The 20,870-nt window shown below is 42.7% G+C and overlaps 1 protein-coding gene across 5 annotated transcripts in view; it reads left to right on the top strand.

Moving 5' to 3' along the window:
* LOC147111869 (mitochondrial intermediate peptidase-like) overlaps nucleotides 1–20,870 on the top strand; it is a 192,460-nt gene that overhangs the window by 99,633 nt on the left and 71,957 nt on the right. For all 5 annotated transcript variants that reach the window (XR_015079760.1, XM_085999204.1, XM_085999206.1 and 2 more), the window contains 2 exons: nucleotides 12,782–12,935; nucleotides 13,705–13,782. Coding sequence is in view for 4 of the 5 variants with exons in the window: in XM_085999204.1 (XP_085855330.1) it covers nucleotides 12,782–12,935; nucleotides 13,705–13,782 (232 nt within the window). In the remaining variant the exon portion in view is untranslated. The remainder of the gene's footprint in view (nucleotides 1–12,781; nucleotides 12,936–13,704; nucleotides 13,783–20,870) is intronic.

Raw genomic sequence — 20,870 nt, 5'->3', positions numbered from 1 at the left:
GACACCTGGGAATCCTTGGCCCAAGACCGCACAAAGTGGAGGAGAAGCATCCGGGAAGGCGCCGAACACCTTGAGTCTCTTAGCCGGGAGCAAGCGGAAGCCAAGCGCAAGGAGCGCACGTCAATCCAAGCATCTCACCCACCCGCCCCTTCAACCACCATCTGCCCCACCTGTGACAGAGACTGTAGGTCCCGTATTGGACTCATCAGTCACCTGAGAACTCATTTTTAATGTGGAAGCAAGTCATCCTCAGTTCCGAGGGACTGCCTAAGTAGAGGAGAAGATTGCAGAGAATGGGCACGGGCTTGAATGGCCTCCTTCTCTGCTGTAACCATTCTATGATTCATGTGTATGTCCCAACCTTTATTTCACTTTCTGAAAAAATATTAAAAAGTGAATGATAAAACTTTTTTACTTCCTGGTCTGTTGTCTGTGAGAATTCTTCAATGTGATTGGCTGCTTAGCCTGCTTGAAGACATCACTGTTACTGGATGCCAGAGATCCTCTATCCATGACGCCAGAATGAAATTAATGTCGGGAAACATAAGGAATAGGAGCAGGAGTAGGCCATACAGCCCTTCGAGCCTGCTCCGCCATTTAATAAGATCATGGCTGATCTTCGACCTCAACTCCACTTTCCCGCCCGATCCCCATATCCCTTGATTCGCTTATAGTCCAAAAATCTATCGATCTCAGCCTTCAATGTGCTCAACGACTGAGCATCCACAGCCCTTTGGAGTAGAGAATTCCAAAGATTCACAACCCTCCGAGTGAAGAAATTTCTCATCTCTGTTCTAAATGGCCGACCCCTTATCCTGAGACTATGCCCCCTAGTTCTAGACTCTCCAACCAGGGGAAGCAGCTTCTCAGCATCTACCCTGTCAAGCCCTCTCGGAATCTTCTATGTTTCAATGAGATCACCTCTCATTCTTATAAACTCTACCCAAAGGCAGATGACCCTCTCATCCCAGGAATCAATCTAGTGAACCTTCGTTGCACCCCTTCTAAGGCAAGTATATCCTTTCTTAGGTATGGAGTCCAAAACTGCACAGTACTCCAGGTGTGGTCTGTACCTGCTTGTTAACTTTCTGTGTTTAGTGTACAAGGACACCCAAATCCCTCTGAACACCAATATTTAATAGTTTCTCACCATTTAAAAAATATTCTGTTTTTCTATTCTTCCTAAATGGAATAACCTCACATTTCCCCACATTATACTCCATTTGCCAATGTCTTGCCCACTCACTTTACCTGTCTATATCCCTTTGCAGCCTCTCTGCATCCACCTCACAGCTTACTTTCCCACCTAGCTTTGTATCATCAGCAAACTTGAATACATTACACTCGGTCCCTTCATCTAAGGAAAGGTGCCATCCATGCCATCGAGATTGCTAGATCTTTGTGGGCGGCTCTCTTCGAGGTCAGTGGCCAGTGGTGAGCACCGTCACTTTGCCACTGACCGCAAAATCCGGGCCAAAATTTCATTGTGCCATTCTTGTTTGTCATACTTAGAACAATATTTTTATAGAAGGTTTCCTGACAAACCATTTCAACAGAATTTTCTTCTCTTGCACATCTATCTGAATAAGAATATGAAGTGTAGGTTTGACATGTTATTGTATGAATATGGATTCTATTCAGGCATATAAGAGGAAATGTAACAGAATGGATAGGAAGTTGATTGATGAGCAGCAAACAGAGTTAGGTTAAATATCTGATGGTCAGTTTGGAGAAGGGTTAGAAGTTTTGTACCCTATGGGTCAGTGCAGGGTCCACTTCTGCTCTTGGTGCATTTAAATGAATTTGAACTTGCAGGTTAGCAGACTGAGCAAAAAGGAATAGAGATACAGGAAACTTTGTGATATCCGGCACCGACGGGACCAAGCTGTTGCCGTCCCATCAAAACTGCCGGACAAACCAGCGCTAATGTTAAAACATACGGAAGCTTTTGAGCTCCGTATCTAGCAACAAACCCTGTTGCAGCTTCTAAACAGTCGGCTGTAGCTTGCAAGCGTCTCTGTAGCTAAGCAACAGCTTTAGCTAGACCTTGCAGAGCCTGACTGGTGGGAAAAAAAAGCAACGAAAAGAAAAAAAACTTACTGAACCGACTCCTGAATTTTGCCGGTGGCTCGAGCATTCCGGACAGTTAACCTCCGGATAAACCAAAGTTTCCTGTACACACGTAATTGATAAATGCTGAAGTCTTGCATGAAGAGGGTTCAGTACATAATTCCTTGAAAGTAAGAGTTCAGGTAGATAAAGCCATAAAAAGGCCAATATTATTTGGTGTTTTATAAACAGGAGCATAGAGTACAAGTGAAGAAATAATGATCAATTTATGCAGAACATTGGTTCGGCCACAGTTAAAGATTGCTGTGTGCAGTTTTAGGCACCCCATTATAGAAACAACATTAAAGCTATATCGTGCAAACATAGTAAGTCTTCCAGGATGGTACCAGGGGTTGGAAATGATGGTTATGAGCTGAACCTTAAGATACTGGGACTATTTCCACAGGAACAGAGATGTCTTCGAATAGATTTCATTTAGGTTTTTAAAATTGACAAGTTTTGACAGGATGAATAGAGAAAGACAATTTCATAGAATCATCGAATGATACAGCACAGAAGGAAGCCATTTGGCCCATCATGCCTGTGTTGGCTCTTTTGGTAGAGCTATCCAATTAATTTCACTGCCCTGCTCTTTCCCCATAGCCCTGTAATTTTTTTTCCCTTCACGTATTTATTCAATTCTCCTTTGAATGTTATTATTGAATCTACTTTTAGGCAGTGCATTCCAGATCACAACAGCTCACTGTGTAAAAAAAAAAAAAAAACAATGTTTCCTCATGTCACCTCTGTTTTTTTTGCCAATCACCTTAAATCTGTGTCCTCTGGGTTACCAACCCTTCTGCCACTGGAGACAGTTTCTTATTATTTACTCTATCAAAACCATTCATGATTTTGAACACCTCTTTCAAATCTCCTCTTAACCTTCTCTGCTCTAAGAGAACACTCCCAGCTTCTCCAGTCTCTCCACATAACTGAAGTCCCTCATCCCTGGCACCATTTTACTAAATTGAGGGAACTAGGAAATGGTAGCGTAATGATAATGTCAGTGGGCCAGTAATCCGGAGGCCTGGACTAATGATCCAGAGAAGTGAGTCCAATCCCGCCACGGCAGATGGGGAATTTAAATTCAATTGATTAAATAAATCTGGAATAAAAAGCTAGTATCAGTAGCAGAGTGCAGAGAAACTATTGGATCGTCGTAAAAACCCATCTGGTTCACTAATGCCCTTTAGGGAAGGAAATCTGCCGTCCTTACCTGGTCTGGCCTATATGTGACTCCAGACCCACAGCAATATGGTTGACTCTTAACTGCCCTCTGAAATGGCCCAGCAAGCCACTCAGTTGTAACAAACCGCTACAAAACACAATAATAAGAATGAAACCACTTGGCACCGGCAACAGATGGCACACCAGCCCAGTCCTCCTCACCAACATCTGGGGACTTGTGCCAAAATTGGGAGAGCTGACCCACAGACTAGTCAATACTCACAGAATCATACCTTTCAGCCAATGTCCCAACCTCCTCCATCACCATCCTTGGGTATGTCCTGTCCCACCGGCAGGACAGACCCACCAGGGGTGGCAGCACAGTCGAGAAGGAGTGGCCCTAGGAGTCCTCAACGTTGACTCCGGACCCCATGAAGTCTCATGGCTTCAGGTCAAGCATGGGCAAGGAAACCTCCTGCTGATTACCACCTTCTGCTCTCCCTCAGCTCATGAATCAGTACTCCTCCATGTTGAACACCAGTTGGAAGAAGCACTGAGAGTAGCAAGGGCACAGAATGTACTCTGGGTGAGGTCTTCAAATGTCCATCACCAAGAGTGGCTCGGTAGCACCACAGCTGGCCGAGTCTGGAAGGACATAACTGCCAGTCTGGGCCTGCGACAGGTGGTGAGAGAACCAACACGAGGGGAAAAACCTACTTGACCTTGTCCTCACCAATCTACTTGTCGCAGATGCATCTGTCCATGACAGTATTGGTAGTAGCGGCCACCGCACAGTCATTGTAGAGACAAAGTCCCGTGTTGTGGACACCCTCCATTGTGTTGTGGGCACTACTACTGTGCTAAATGGGATAGATTCAGAACAGATCTAGCAGCTCAAAACTGCTGGGTATCCATGAGGCGCAATGGGCCATCAGCAGCAGCAGAATTGTATTCCATCACAACCTGTAACCTCATGGCCCGGCATATCCCTCACTCTACCATTACCATCAAGCCAGGGGACCAACCCTGGTTCAATAAGGAGTGTAGAAGAACATGCCAGGAGCAGCACCAGGCATACCTAAAAATAAGGTGCCAACCTAGGGAAGCTGCAATACAGGGTTACATGCATGCTAAACAGCAGAAGCAGCATGCTATAGACAGGGCTAAGCGATCCCACAATCAACGGATCAGATCAAAGCTCTGCAGTCCTGCCACATCCAGTCGTGAATGGTGGTGGACTATTAAACAACTAACGGGAGGAGGAGGCTCCAAGAATATCCCCATCCTCAATGATGGTGGAGCCCAGCACGTGAGTGCAAAAGACAAGGCTGAAGCGCTTGCAACCATCTTCAGCCAGAAGTGCCAAGTGGATGATCCATATCGGCCTACTTCTGAGGTCTCCACCATCACAGAAGCCAGTCTTCAACCAATTCGATTCACTCCACGTGATATCAAGAAACGGCTGAATGCACTGGATACAGCAAAGGCTATCGTGCTGAAGACTTGTGCTCCAGAACTAGCCGCGCCTCTAGCCAAGCTGTTCCAGTACAGCCACAACAGTGGCATCTATCCGACAATGTGGAAAACTGCCCAGCTATGTCCTGTCCACAAAAAGCAGGACAATCCAACCCGGCCAATTACCGCCCCCATCAGTCTACTCTCAATCATCAGCAAAGTGATGGAAGGTGTCATCGACGGTGCTATCAAGCGGCACTTACTAACCAATAACCTGCTCACTGATGCCCAGTTTGGGTTCTGCAAGACCACTCGACTCCTGACCTCATTACAGCCTTGATGCAAACATGGACAAAGGAGCTGAATTCCAGAGGTGAGGTGAGAGTGATTGCCCTTGACATCAAGGCAGCATTTGACCGAGTGTGGCATCAAGAAGCCCTAGTAAAACTGAAGTCAATGGGAATCGGGGGGGAAACTCTGCACTAGCTGGAGTCATACATAGCACAAAGGAAGATGGTTGTGGTGGTTGAAGGTCAATCATCACAGCCCCAGGATATTGCTGCAGGAGCTCCTCAGGGCAGTGTCCTCGGCCCAACCATCTTCAGCTGCTTCATCAATGTCCTTCCCTCCAACATAAGGTCAGAAATGGGGATGTTCGCTGATGACTGAACAGTGTTCAGCGCCATTGACAACTCCTCAGATAATGAAGCAGTCCATGCTCACATGCAACAAGACCTGGACGATGTTCAGGCTTGGGCTGATAGTTGGCAGGTAACATTCGCGCCACAGAAGTGACGGGCAACGACTATATCCAACAAGCGAGAGTCTAACCACCTCCCCTTGACATTCAATGGCATTACCATTGCCGAATCCCCTACTATCAACATCCTGGGGGTCACCATTGACCAGAAACCTAACTGGGCCAGCCACATAAATACTGTGGCAACAAGAGCAGGTCAGAGGCTGGGTATTCTGCGGCGAGTGTCTCACCTCCTGACTCCCCAAAGTCTTTCCACCATCTACAAGGTACAAGTAAGGAGTGTGATGGAATACTCTCCACTTGCCTGGATGAGTGCAGCTTCAACAACACTCAAAAAGCTCGACACCATCCAGGACAAAGCAACCCGCTTAATTGGCACCCCATCCACCACCTTAAACGTTCACTCCCTCCACCACCAGCGTGCCGTGGCTGCAGTGTGTACCATCTACAAGATGCACTGCAGCAACTTGCCAAGGCTTCTTCGGCAGCACCTCCCAAACCCGCGACCTCTTCCACCTAGAAGGACAAGGGCAGCAGGCGCATGGGAACACCACCACCTCCAAGTTCCCCTCCAAGTCACACACCATCCTGACTTAGAAGTATATCGCCGATCCTTCATCGTTGCTGGGTCAAAATCCTGGAACTGCACTGTGGCAGTACCTTCACCACACGGGCTGCAGCGGTTCAAGCAGGTGGCTCTCCACCACTTTGTCGAGAGCAATTCGGGATGGGCAATAAATGCTGGCCTTGCCAGCGACGCCCACATCCCAGGAATGAATTTAAAAAAAAAAAAAAAAAAAAAAAAATCTCTCCTGCTGCCTCTCCAAGGCCTTGACGTACTTCCTAAAGTGTGGTGCCCAGAATTGAACGCAATCTCCAGCTGCCATCTAACCAGTGTTTCATATAGATTTAGCATAAATTCCTTGCTTTTGTACTCTCTTCCTCTATTAATAAAACAAGGATCCCATATGCTGCTTTAACAGCCCTCTCAACTTCTCCTGCCATTTTCAAAGATTTCTGTACGTGCACCCCCCAGGTCTCTTCCTTCACCCCCTTCAAAATTGTAGCATTTGGTTCATATTGCCTCTCCTCATTCTCCGTACCAAAATGGATCACTTCACACTTCTCTACATTAAATTTCATCTGCCATGTGTCTTCCCATTTTACCAGTCTGTCTATGTCTTCCTTAAGTCTGTTACTATCCTCCTCATTGTTAACTACATTTCTGAGTTTCGTATCATCTGCACACTTTGAAATTATGCCCTGTATACCCTAGACCAGGTCATTAATATATGTCAAAAAGACCAGTGGTCCTAATCAATGTTCCCTCTAATTTTTTTTCCTGCATAGGCCCTTAAAATATTTGTGCGGTATCTCTTTCAGCGGCAGCGCTCGTGAGTGACCTGCGCGGGACCTCCTGATTGGCTGTGCACCTTAGGGGGAACACTGGTCCTAATATCATCCACTGGGGAACACCACTGTATATTTCCCTCCGGTTTGAAAAACAACCGTTCACCAGTACTCTGCTTTCTGTCCCGTAGCCAATTTTGTATCGCACCGTTCCTTTAATCCCATGGGCTTTCATTTTGATAGCAAGTCTATTTTGTGGTACTTTGTCAAACACCTTTTGAAAGTCGATTAACACAACATCAACCTACACTACCCTCATCAAACCTCCGTTACTTCATTAATGAACTTGATCAAGTTAGTCAAACATGATATGCCTTTAACAAATCTGTGCTGACTTTCATTTATTAGCCCATACTTTTCCAAATGCCAGCTAATTAATTTCTTCTTGTTGGGGAGTCATCAATTTAAAATGTCACTAAAGGAGTGAGCAAAAAGGTTAGGAGAAATTTCTTTACACAGAGGATTGTTAGAATATAGAATACTTTGCCACTGGGAGTGCCTGAGGCAGAATCCAGTGCATCTTTTAAGGAAAAAAACTGGATAAATATTAGAGGCAGATGATGAAACAGGGCTGTGGGAAGAGTGGGGCAGTGGGGTTAATTTTGGATTGCTGTAGCAAAGAGTTGGCACATGCACGATAGGCTGAATGGCCTCCTTCTGTGATGTAAACGTCAATGGCTCTATGTATGTAATTTTGTTATGCTAGTGTGAAAGAGTGCCAGAAATGCATCGGCCCAAACAGTGCCAACTCCAATCACCTGAGAGGAAATGAAAAGAAAAGTAAGACTTGCATTTATATAGTGCTTTTCACGACCGCCGGATGTCCCAAAGTGCTTTACAACCAATGTAGTACTTTTTGAAGTGTAGTCACTGTTGTAATGTAGGGAACGCGGCAGCCAGTTTGCGCACAGCAAGCTCCCACAAACAGCAATGTGATAATGACCAGATAATCTGTTTTAGTGATGTTGATTGATGGATAAATGTTGGCCAGGACACCGGGGATAACTCCCCTGCTCTTCTTTGAAATAGTGCCATAGGATCTTGAGAGAGCAGACGGGGGCCTCGGTTTAATGTCTCGTCCAAAAGACAACACCTCCGACAGTGCAGCACTCCCTCAGTACTGCCCTGGAGTGTCAGCCCAGATTTTTGTGCTCAAGTCTCTGGAGTGGGACTTGAACCCACAGTCTTCTGAGGCAAGATGCTACCAACTGAGCCATAAATGTCTTATATTGGCCCAGAAATTCAGGTCGGAGGCTTCCCGTGGGTGCAAGCCTCCGACCTGCACTTACCTTGCGCGCTGGCCGTTGAGCTGTGAGCCCCCGTGGAATTGCGATCCTGGGCCTCCTCCAACTGCCGGCGCGCAGTGCTTGCGTATCCCAGGGGCGCAGTTAGTTCGATGCGTCCCCTGGGATCACGTGGGCCATGGAGAGCCAATGGTAGCAGGGAATGCTTCATTCATAAGTTTGACAGGAAGGGCTGTTAAACCTATAAATACTATAAGCCCCAAAACATCACTAAAACCTCTTTTTTTAAAACACATTTTTAAAATAAACTATAAATTACATGAAATAACTATTTAAACAATCATTTAAATTTTTGAAAAAATTAATTACATTTTCTAACGGGGCTAAAAATAAACTTACCTTTCTTTAAAGTATTTAAAAATAATAAACCTGTGGAAAAAATGTTTTAATTTTAATTTAATTCACCACTTACCTTGTTAAAAGCAGGCCTTGCGCCTGCTGTGTACATGTCTAACTTCTGGAGACTTACCCTCCCGGAGAAACCTGGAAAAAAAAACGTAAGTTCGATGCGCACGCGCTGCCTCTCCCGCTCACGCATTCCACCTCTTAACCCCTTCTTTCAGGGGAACGGAAGTGCCGATTTCCCGCGCATACGCAGTGCATGCACAAAACCGGCACTTCCATTGGGCTTACGGGTGAGTACCCCATGCGTACTCACCCGTGGAGACCCGAATTCTGGGCCAATAAGTAAGAAATTTAAAGGGGCTAAAAACTGAAAGTGCTGAAAATTCACAGTATCTGAAAGAGAATGGAGTGGTTAAAGTTCTTGGTTGAACCCTTTGTTAGAACTGATGGAGAAAGATGAATGCCTTTTTATCGGAATAATTTAAAAAAACAGTTGAATGTCACGTACAGATATGCTAAATTACTATTGCGAAAAGGTAACTAAAGGGATCAATAAACTGTAAAAAGATTTTTTTTTAAACATGCTGGTTTCCCTGATGGCTCACCTTGCAAAGGCAGTGAATAGCTGAGCAATACAGACCAAATAAATGACTTGAAAGCTGCGAGTAGTTGTAAAAACTCAACTTGTTTACTAATATCCTTCAGGAAATAGAACCTGCCATCCCTACCTAGTTGGCCTACATGTGACTCCAGTCATGCATTGAGTAATCGACTCCTAATGCCCTTGGGGCAACTCGGGACGGGTAATAAATACTGCTTTGCCAATGTCATCCACATCCCAGGAACACATTTAAAAAAAAAAAAAAGGAAGGACCCAGATTTGATACCTACTTTGTGCTGAGTGAGTTGATCATTACAGAGGTGGCATCAGAGATGCTACAATGAGACTCAATGCCCTTGTGCTGGTGGTGGGGGGTTGGCCAAGGTTCCTACAGTTGATTATATCCAGTGAACCTGACTGTAAATGTCTGTGCACGGATGGGATTAGGCTCAAATGTGACTGTCTCTCTTCTCCTTCACTCACTCGGTTAAATAGCCTGCTGACACTCTCTGTCTAGGTTGATGAATCAAAAATGGCCATTTGGGCAAGGTACTAGGGGACCCTGAGGCATATCTCAGCATAGAGTCAATGTTCTCATGAGAGGGGGAAACAAAATTCTCCAAAAAAAGGGAGAAAGAAAATAAACGCAAAAATAGTTGGAAAGAGATTAAAAGTTCTGGATGATATACAAAAGTCATCTCAGTCAGGCGGTCAAAAGGTGAATAAAACAGTTGCAGAAATGAGGAGAATATGATGGAATATGAATGGGAGAATTGGCCAGAGAGAGCAATAGTGTGAAGCTAATGTTCAGACCAGAATGCCCAGGAGAAAAATGAGATGTTGTCTTCAGTTTGTGTTGAGCTCGATTGTAGCAAAGTAGGAGGCCAAGAACTGAAATGTTGGAGTGAGAATGGGTGACGGAGTTACAGTGATAAGCCACAAGTTGGTCAGGATCATGCTTATGGACAGAATGGAATGTTAAGCAAAATAGTTACCAAAATTGCTATCTCACATAGCATATGGGGCCTTTAATTAATATAAAAATAAGAGTGAATACAGGAACCTAATGAAAGAAGTTAAGAGAATGATAAGGAAAGCAAGGAGGGAGTATGAGGAGAGATTCTCAAAAAATGTTAGAAAGAACAGTAAAGTATTCTACAAATACATCAGTGAACAGAATTGTGAAGGGTGAAGTGGGACCCCTGAGAGGAGAGGATAGTGAGTTAGTTGAGGATAAATGGAAATTGGCAGGAATATTTAACAGGTTTACAAAAGAGAAGATATTGAGGAGGAGCTAAATCCTAATAGTAACATGAGGATATTATAATAAATAAAAGGGACGTATTAGAGCTGTTATAAAAGCAAAATACTGCAGATGCTGGAAATCTGAAATAAAAACAGACAATGGTGGAAATACTCAGCAGGTCGGCAAGCATCTATAGAGAGAAACAGAGTTAATGTTTCAGGTTGATGACCTTTTGTCAGAACTTCTGATGAAAGGTCATTGGAGAAGATTAAGGGCTTGTGGAATTACAGTAAGGGTAGCAAATTGGATTAAAAACTGGTTAAAAGGGAGGAAACAAAGGTAGGAGTGAAAGGCAGTTTCTCAGAGTGGATGGAAATGGATAGCAATGTCTCATAGGGTTTTGTTCACTGTGTAAGTCAGTGTTTTAGATATAGGACGAGAGAAAGTGGTGTCCAAATTTGCAGATAATTCTAAAATATGAGGCATAGTAAATAATTCTGAGGACCAAAGGAAGCTGCCTGGTGATATTAATAAAATGGTAGAATGGGCATAAAAGTGACAGATGGAATTCAACATTAGTGTGAGATAGTACATTTTGGTTTAAAAAAAATTAAAGTAATTATACTTTGAATAGGGGAATAATTGGTGATGTGGGATTTGGGGGTTCAGATTCACAGGATTTTAAAAGCAGCACTTCAAATGGATTAGACCATTAAAAAAAGCTAATTTAAATGCTAGGTTTTATGACAAGAGGTATAGAATATAAAAGTCAAGATGTAATGGTGAATCAATGTAAAACCTAAGCAAGACTATGATTCGTGCTGTGCGTGTAGTTTTGGGCTCCACACTATAGGAAGGATGTTGAGGCAATAGAGACAATACAGCGCAGATGCACTAGGACGCTGCCTGGTGTGAGGAATCCGAATAATGAACAAAGACTTGAAACATTTGGACTGTTTTCATAAAAACAAAGGAGATTATGGGATAATTTGATAGAGATGTTTAAAATTTTGAAGAGCTGTGTCAGACTATATAGAAACAAATGGTTACCAATGATTAATGAATCCAGAACAAGGAGACATAGATTCAAAGTAACGGATTTACATATGGTTGTGAGGCTAAGGAATGCACTACTAGAGTTGGTGATTGAAGCAGAGACCATATTAACTTTTAAGAATAGGGATCCATTATAACTCCCAATGGGCTTCTGGCAAGAAACCGTGGAGGTCAGTTAATTTCCCACCTGGCCGTGACAAAGTGAGGCCACAGTCATTATAACTGTCAAGCCTCATTGACATGCTGCTGGCTGACTTGTGAGCATGGTGTGGCTTCTGGCCTGTGGAATATTGGCGACCAAAGGCCACCTGCTGGCACTCGGGTAAATGTGGAGACGAGGTTTCCAGGGGGTATCTTGCGGTAGGGATGGGGGAAATTCGGGGCAGGGGAAGCCTAAACTGTCCTTGTGGGCCCAGAGGAAATCCTGCTGGTTCCTCCTGGCTCCACAAAGGAAAGTAAAAGAACTTACCTTGAATGGCCTCTTCTGCTGCTGTTCTTCTCCTGACGGGCCTTCACCTGGCCACACCTGTGGCTTCCCTGCTCAGGCTGGAGTTAAAATTAAAGTTGACCTGATCACGTCTTTGCACCTATCGGCTTTGAGAGGCAGCTTAGTCATCTGTCCAGATGTTCCAGTAAAAATTGGGAATGGCAGAATCCAGACGGGACATCAACAGTTAAGTCACCTAGTGGATTTTAAATGCTTACCCGTCTGGTTTCCGTCAGACAGGTAAGGTTAAAATCCCTCCCAGGTTAAATAAGTGGTTAAAGGAAAGAGGGATAAAGGGATATTAGAAACCGAGCAGGCACATGTGATTAGGACTATTGCTCATGAGTAAGATAAACACCAATATGGACTGGTTGGGCCAAATGATCTATTTCCGTGTTTTAACTTCTATAGTAGTTTTATGTAAATTTGTATAAAATTTTGTATTTATAACTTGGTTTTTGAAAGCTCGCAAATAGAATATAAAAGGAGGGAGTAGTATTAAATATTTTTTTTAAAATACAGGGCATCTCTGACCATTGTTCTGCCCATTTCCAATGATCCCTTGTGCACTTTTGTTGTAGCCAGTAATGGATTCAGTTCAGCAGTGTTGTGCTATTAGAAAAGGAGACAGTAAAGAAAGAAAATCTTTCGCTTTCTTTTGCATGCTGGATTTTCATTCTATGAAAAGCAAATTGTATTTATCTGTGTCATATTTGGCATAAGTAAGGGTGCAATATGTATTTATATCTACTGTAAGACCTTTTGCACTGCTTGAGGAAAGTGGTTAAACCCATTATTTTAAAAAATGAGTTTCTAATGCTCTCATTTGTCTCATTTTCAGGTTTAACATAGAGCCCAGTCTGTATAGTCCATTTTTTTCTCTGGGGGCCTGTATGGATGGTTTGAATCTGCTATTCACCCAACTGTTGGGTATCTCACTGTGTGTAGAACAGCCAGAAAAAGGTGAAGTCTGGTCCGAAGATGTCCGGAAGCTGGTGAGTTAATGTTGAAGTACAGTACTTGAATTGTAGTAAAACTCCTATTATAAACAGTTGGGGTCCACCTTATTGAGATTTAAGCTCCTGTAATGATCACAAATAGTTTTTAAGTACAGACAAGATTTTAATATTGAAAGACTTGTAATATGCTTATTCCAGTGAGGTCTACATATAGTTTGCACTTAAGCAGGAAGAACTTTAAAAGTTAGCATTCTCATTTTTAGTTTCTTATGTATTATGGTTAGTTTTATAAATGGTACAACCCTAGACAGACTACTGGGGAATAGAGGATTATGGACTCAAAATTAAGGGGGAGCTGAAAATTGTGGATCCTAAAATAGAATAAAATGATGGGACTAATGATTCAAGTTGGTGAGGTTCTTCTTGTTCCAGCTTTCTTTGTTTTTAATTGTTTCAGTAAAAAAATGAATGAGTTGCCTGATCATGTTTATGCTTGTGTAAATAATTTTAATGATTGGTAATACTGTTCTGTTTTTAAAATACTTCAATTTAGAAGTTTCAATGCTTTTTTAAAGCAATATTTGTGTTTGTGTGTGAGAGAGAGAGATTGATTTGAAATATTCATCATCTTTGATTTCAAAGACCATCGCCATAATTTTCAGATGGGGTACATGCCCAGAAACTGCAAAGAACAACCTCCTTTGAATAGCCTGCATGAGATATTGATGTCTGATGAAGATTTATTCTTTAAAATAAGTCATTCTGAAATTCTGTTTGAATAATCAATGATGTCCTTCTTTGCTAGGCTGTGGTTGATGAAACTGATGGACTTGTGGGATACATTTACTGTGATTTCTTCCACAGATCTGACAAACCCCATCAGGTATGTTCTTACTAATATTCTGTGTCATATATATTTTATACCAAACAATTAGGTCTCTAGACTAAATGTGTTCACTCCATTATTTAAGGGTAGGAGAGATAAACTAGGAAATTATAGGCCTATTCGTCTAACATCAGTTATGGGGAAGTTACTAGAATCTGTTAATAGGGACAGAGTGGCTGAGAATTTGGACAAATATGAGTTGATCAGAGAGCCAGCATGGATTTGTAAAAGGTAAGTCATGTCTGCGGAACCTAGTTGAATTCTTTGAGGAGTTAACTTATGTGGTAGATAAGGAAGTGTCTATGGATGTTATTTATATGGACTTTCAGAAAGCCAAATAAGAGACTGTTAACAAAAATGAGAGTGCATGGAATTTGAGGCAACCTATTGGCTTGGATAGGGAATTGGTTAGGAGGTAGGAGACAGAGAGTAGGGATAATGGGTATGTACTCAAATTGGCAGGATGTGACTAGTGGTGTTCCCCAGGGATCTGTACTGAGGCCTCAGCTTTTCATTATATTTACAAATGACTTGGATGAAGGACTAGAGAGCCCTATGTCTAAACTTGCTGAGGACACTGTTAGGTGACACAGTAAATAATGTAGATGGAAGCAGAAAGTTGCAAAGGGCCATGGATAGATTAAGTGAGTGGGCAAAACATTGGCAGATGGGAAAATGTGACATCCACTTTGGGCCCAAGAAAGATAGATCAGAGTTTTTTTCTAAATGGCAAGAAGCTAGGAACTGTGGATGAGCAGAGAGATTTAGGGGTCCAAGTACAGAAATCACTAAAAACTAGTGGACAGGTACAAAAAATAATTAAAAAGGCTAATGGAATGTTGGCCTTTCTCTCAAGAGGACTGGAATACAAAGGGCTGGAAGTTATGTTACAACCAATGTTCCTGTTAAGCTGCGTGGCCACGCAGCGGTCTGAAGGTCCTGTGCAGTCGGCTCACCGGCTTTTAAATGGAAAAACCGCACGTGTACGGAAATTTGAATGGGCTGCGCAGCCCAAAAAAAATTAGAGGGAACATTGGCTACAGCTGTACAGAGCTGTGGTTAGACCCCACCTAGAGTACTGCATTCAATTCTGGACACTGCATCTCAGGAAGAATATATTGGCCTTGGAGGAGGTGCATTGCAGATTCACCAGAATGATATCGGGGTTAAAAAAGCTGCATAGACTAGGCTTGTATTTTCTTGAGTATAGAAGATTATAGGGTGATCTACAGGAAACTTTCGATTAACCGGCCACTAAATAACCAGAAATGTCGGTTAACCGGCAAAATTCAGGAGTCGGTTCAGATAACTTTTTTTTACTTTTAGTTACTTTTTTTTACTCATTTCTGGCTGTGCAAGCGTCTAACTGAAGCTGTTGCTAAGCTACAGAGACGCTTGCAAGCTGTGCTGATTGTTGGGTTTGTTGCTGGATACGGAGCTCAGAAGCTCCGTATGTTTTAACTATAGCGCTCGATTCTCCGGCAATGTTGATATACCGGCACCAGCTCGGTCCTGTCCGTGCCGGATACCAGAAAGTTTCCTGTACTTGAGCTGTTTATAACAATTAAAGGATTTGATAGGTTAGATAGAGATAAAACTATTTCGTCTGGGGGGAGAGTCCAGAACAAGAGGGCATAACCTTAAAATTAGAGCTAAGTTGTTTAGGGGTGATGTCAGAAAGCAATTCCTCACACAAAAGGTAGTGGAAATCTGGAGCTCTTTCCTCCAAAAAGCTGTTGAGGTTATATCAGTTGAAAATTTCAAAACTGAGATTAATATTTTTGTTAGGCAATGGTATTAGGGTAACGGAACCCAGGCGGGTAGATGAAGTTAAGATACAGATCAACCATGATCTAATTGAATGGCAGAACAGGCTCGAGGGGCTGAATGGCCTACTCCTGTAACTATGTTCATAAATGCATCACATTTAGTGTGCATACCTCTGTACTATAAAATCACAGTGATGCTTAGGTATGTGATAAGCCCATTTAAGCTGGTATTGCACTTGAATTGGATAGTCAGTGTAGGCTTTTGATGCAGTCAAATCCACAAAACTAAACCTCGAAGGAAAGCCAGTTCAAATGTTTGCACAAACATGAAATTAGATGGACTTAGGTGCTCTTTATGTTTCGTGGAAGAGAAAGCTTTTAGAATATTTGATCTGCACAACTGAGATAAGTGTTGCTGTTGTCTCTGTTGCTAATCAAGTATTTGGGTATAGGTTGCAATGACAATTGATTAGCTATTTTAAACTTAAATAACTAATTAGTAAATTTTATTTGGGATATTGTGTGCTATTTTGGGCACCATATTTTCAGAAAATGACATTGTTTTGGAGAAGGTCAAAAAACAGTTACAAGGATGATTGCAGGACTCCAGGATAACCTGTTTGAAGTGGAGGAAAGGAAATCAGGCAGGGCATGGTCCAAGTGTTCAAAATGCTGAAAAGTATGGATAATATGGATGTAAGTAGGTTATTTAAATCAAGAGGACAATGTTACAGTTCAGGCTTCTCCCAATATCTATTTCCTCTGCCCCTTTTCCTCGGAACTTTTTTCTTACGTAATGGCTTGATGAAGTTCCCATAACCAGATTGCATCACCTACAAACTGAAACCTGCATCTTTTATTCTCTGTTGTACTTGAGTTAGTACAGCCCAGATCTAACAACCCTGGTCATAGCGAGTTGCTTACTAGAGAGAAAGTAAGATGCCTACTATGTCTGCTATTCGTTTGGATGGCAGGCTTAGTCCCATAGAATGCACACAAGAGACCAGGAATCTGAGTGGGGATCACTTTTGCTGGATTCCTGTTTGTTCGCACAGTACATGATCATCTTAAATAACAACAGAAAATGCTGGAAAAATTCAGCAGGCCAGGCAACATCCGTGGAGAGAAATTAGAGTCAACGTTTCGGGTCAAAACCCGATCTAACATGATCTTCTTGATGGCCTAGAAGGCCAGCCTAAATGCTTTTGTTCATGATGTGACATGATTTTCCATCCATTTAGGATGGGATTGAGATAGCACTGTGCGTTCAGCTCCCCACCTGGAGTGGCCAAAAAGGGAAACTCCATTCACGAAGATGCTCAAAGGGGCAGAGGCCTTTCCCCCAGTGTTTTTTTTTTTGGTTGCTTTTGTTTTTGTTTTGGCATTAGAACATGTAGGGAATGACTAAGTGGAAACAAAAAAAGCCAACTATTATCTGCATAACCACTGGAAAGCCAATTGTAATTAAAGCATTTGCAAGAGTTCAGCAATACTGGAAGCCCATTAAAGTAAAGGGGAGGTGTCAGCCTTGGCTCAGAGGTAGCACTCTTGCCTCTGAGTCAGAAGGTTGTGAATTTAAGTACCACTCCAGAGACTTGAACACATAATCTAGGCTGATACTTCAGTACTGAGGGAGTGCTGCACTGTTGGAAGTTCTGACTGTTGAATGAAACCGAGGCCTCGTCTGACCTCGCAAGTGGATGTATAAAATCCCATGGCACTATTCAAAGAAGAGCAGGGGAGATTTCCCCAGTGTCCTGTTCAATATACCTCAGCCAACATCACTAAAAAGCAGATTATCTGGCCATTATCTCATTGCTGCTTGTTGGACCTTGCTCTGTACAAATTGGCTGCTGTGTTTCCTACATTGCAACAATGACTACACTTCAAAAGTACTTCCTTAGCTAAAATGCTTTGGGATGCCCTGAGGTCATGAAAGGCGCCAGATAAATGCAGGTTCTTTTCTTTCTAGAGGGGTCTGGAATGAGGGGACATAGTTATAAGATTAAATGTAAAAGAAAGAAAGACAGACTTGCATTTGCGCAAACAGCAGTGTGATGATGACCAGATTTATGTTTTTAGTGATGTTTGTTGAGGGATAAATATAGGCCAGGACATCGGAGAACTCCCCTGCTCTTCTGTGAATAGTGCCAAGAGATATTTTACATCCACTTGAGAGGGCAGATGGGGCCTCGGTTTAACATCCGAAGGACGGCACCTCCGACACAGTGCAGCACTCCCTCAGTACTGCACTGGAGTGTCAACATGTAAGAGATTTATACACAGTGGATTATCAAGCTGTGAAATGTACAACTGGAGTAAGTAATTGAAGCTGCCAACGTTGTAAACTTTTAAGTGTAGGCTAGATAGGTGGTTGACCATTTTGTCTGTCAGTAGCCGACCAATCATCATGCAGCTGTGTTACAATACTTTTCTTTGTGAAGCCTTTATAAGATGAAAGTGCAAGTACCGTACATTGCTGGCTTTGGCTGTCACCTCTTGCGCACTACTGCCCTCTGGGAAAGGTGTGCTGGAAAACCTAACAGGCCAATATTTCACAGTCATTTCATGCAACAGCTATTCACAATATATATTAATGATCTAGACAAGGGAACTAGATGTAATATCTCCAAATTTGCAGACGACACAAAGCTGGGTGGGCGTGTGTGCTGTGAGGAGGATGCCGAGAAACTCCAGGATGACTTGGACAGGTTGGGTGATTGGGCAAAAGCATGGCAGATGCAATATAACGTGGATAAATGTGAGGTTATCCACTTTGGTGGCAAAAACAGGAAGGCAGATTATTATCTGAATGGCAATAGATTGGGAGAAGGGGAAGTGCCACGAGACCTGGGTGTCCTTGTGCACCAGTCGCTGAAGGTAAGCATGCAGGTACAGCAGGCAGTTAAGAAGGCAAATGGTATGTTGGCCTTCGTAGCGAGAGGGTTTGAGTACAGGAACAAGGATGTCTTGCTGCAGTTGTACAGGGCCTTGGTGAGGCCACATCTTGAGTATTGTGTGCAGTTTTGGTCGCCTTATCTGAGGAAGGATGTTCTTGCCATGGAAGGAGTTCAGCGAAGATTCACCAGGCTGATACCTGGGATGGCAGGAATGACGTATGAGGAGAGATTGGGACGATTGGGCTTGTACTCGCTGGAGTTTAGAAGAATGAGAGGGGAGTTTAGAAGAATGAGAGGGGATCTCATTGAAACTTAAAATTCTGACAGGACTGGACAGACTAGATGGAGGAAGGATGTTCCTGATGGTCGGGGAGTCTAGAACCAGGGGTCACAGTCTAAGGATAAGGGGTAGGCCATTTAGGACAGAAATGAGGAATTTCTTCACCCAGAGAGTGGTGAACCTGTGGAATTCTCTGCCACAGAGGGCAGTAGAGGCCAATTCATTAAATATATTTAAGGAGTTGGATATATTTCTTAAGGCTAAAGGGATCAAGGGGTATGGGGAGAAAGCAGGGACCGGGTACTGAATTTGGATGATCAGCCATGATCGCATCGAATGGCGGAGCAGGTTCGAGGGGCTGAATGGCCTACTCCTGCTCCTATCTTCTATGTCTATGTTTCTATGTTTAACTTGGCCTTCCATTAAAAAGAGGATTCAGATGCTGTAACGCACCATCACGTGTCCATAGTCTCTATTTTCTGCCTCCACATTTATTTTTCCCATCTCGTGGTACATGACTGGCATTTCTGTTGGATTTGGAAATGGTACCAAAAGTGTTGAAGCCCACACAACTTCTGGAAAGGCTTCCAAAATGTTTTGTCCCATGTGTGCTCATTTATCTCTGTGTAACATCCCTTTGAAGAGCTGTAGCTGCTGCAGATTATCAGCTGCCCTCCCCCTCCAACTTTAGTCAGCTCTTTGTAAGAAGCTGAGCTGCACGCTGAATCTAATTAGAGAAAATCCCAGAAGACTTGGCAGGGTTGGATGTTCCTATTTGAGAAAAGTTCAAAGTTAACAGTGCACCTGTCCTCAAACCGTATCCTACAGTCTGTTTTGCAAAGCGCTGCTATTGGAGCCTTTGTACATATAATAACAAATATGAAAAGGCTACAATGCAGTAAAAGTTACGAGTTAGAACAATATATTTCTTTTGAAGTTCTAACGAGCTCTTTGAAGCAGTCAGGTAACCAAAATGTTATGCATTCACACTTTCATATACAGTGGGGTAATAATGTGTAATTACTATTATGACAGCCTGCTTATTTTGACAGCTGACTGTAATCATACATTACATTTTTGTCTAGTAAGTGCTACACACAAACATTTCAATCAAGTAGCCCATCAAAAGGAATGCTTTATAGTTAATTTGTGGGCTGGCAGAGCTCAGTTCATAGTGTCAGTAACTCTTACTATTTTGTACTTGGCAAAAAGAGCATCCTTCATTTTAAACGCTAGTTGTTTGAACTGTTCAAAACCAAACACTAACATGTCACAGACATGAACTCAAATTAACAAAGCTTGAGGTGAAATTCTCTCCCTGTCTCCCTCCCTGACAGCCATATAATAGGTGTGTAGAATATTTTGCCATCAAAAGTAAGTAATAACGTATTGATTTAATTACTGTTTGAAATAGTTGGCTGGGAAGGCAGGGTGCTATAATTGGCTTTTGCATTCCCAGGCACAGAATTAATTAAGAAAAAATTAAGCCAGATTCCCAATCCTGATTGCTATCCAGTGGCCATGCTGAAACGAAATTTGTGTGTGTACGTATGGGTGTGTGTGAGTGGATTTCAGATGAGGGCAGTATTGTGCTTGACTGTGATGCCCCATTGTTGAATAGCCCATCAACCCTCACTATCTTTGAACACATATGAAGAGTGACCAGATAACTGAGGTCCCTGAGGGCTGTCAGTGCCCAAGAATTGTATTTCAACATGAGTTACCATGTTTAGGACAGAAAAGAGAATAGTAGAGGAAAATAGTGTATAGAAGAGCTGGATAGAGCTGAAAAATGATTGAATGTCATCTGTAAAATGGTGATGGACAGGGCTGAACAATAAATTGTAATATTACATTGTTACGCTAGCTTTTATGCTTTAATAACTTTAGGAGTTGGTGAAAACTTTCAGAGCTTTTTCTTATTGGACAATTTATCTCTGGTTATTTACCTCACTCGGGTGATTAAATATCCCGAACTGTCTAAGCTATATATGGTCCATTGGACTTGATGGCCAAATGACACTTTTTCCACAGTTGCAGTCATAAAGATGTCACCAGTGACCTATTCCTCATCTACATGCTGCTCTTTGGTGACATTATCCTTAGGCATTTTGTTTTAAATTTATTTACGGGATG

Source organism: Somniosus microcephalus, chromosome 10, assembly GCF_052327205.1.
Source record: "Somniosus microcephalus isolate GS21.2 chromosome 10, FLI_Smic_1.0, whole genome shotgun sequence".
NCBI classification, from domain to species: Eukaryota; Metazoa; Chordata; class Chondrichthyes; order Squaliformes; family Somniosidae; genus Somniosus; species Somniosus microcephalus.
The sequence above is the reverse complement of the archived record's forward strand: the minus strand, read 5'-3'. Positions and strand labels throughout refer to the sequence as shown.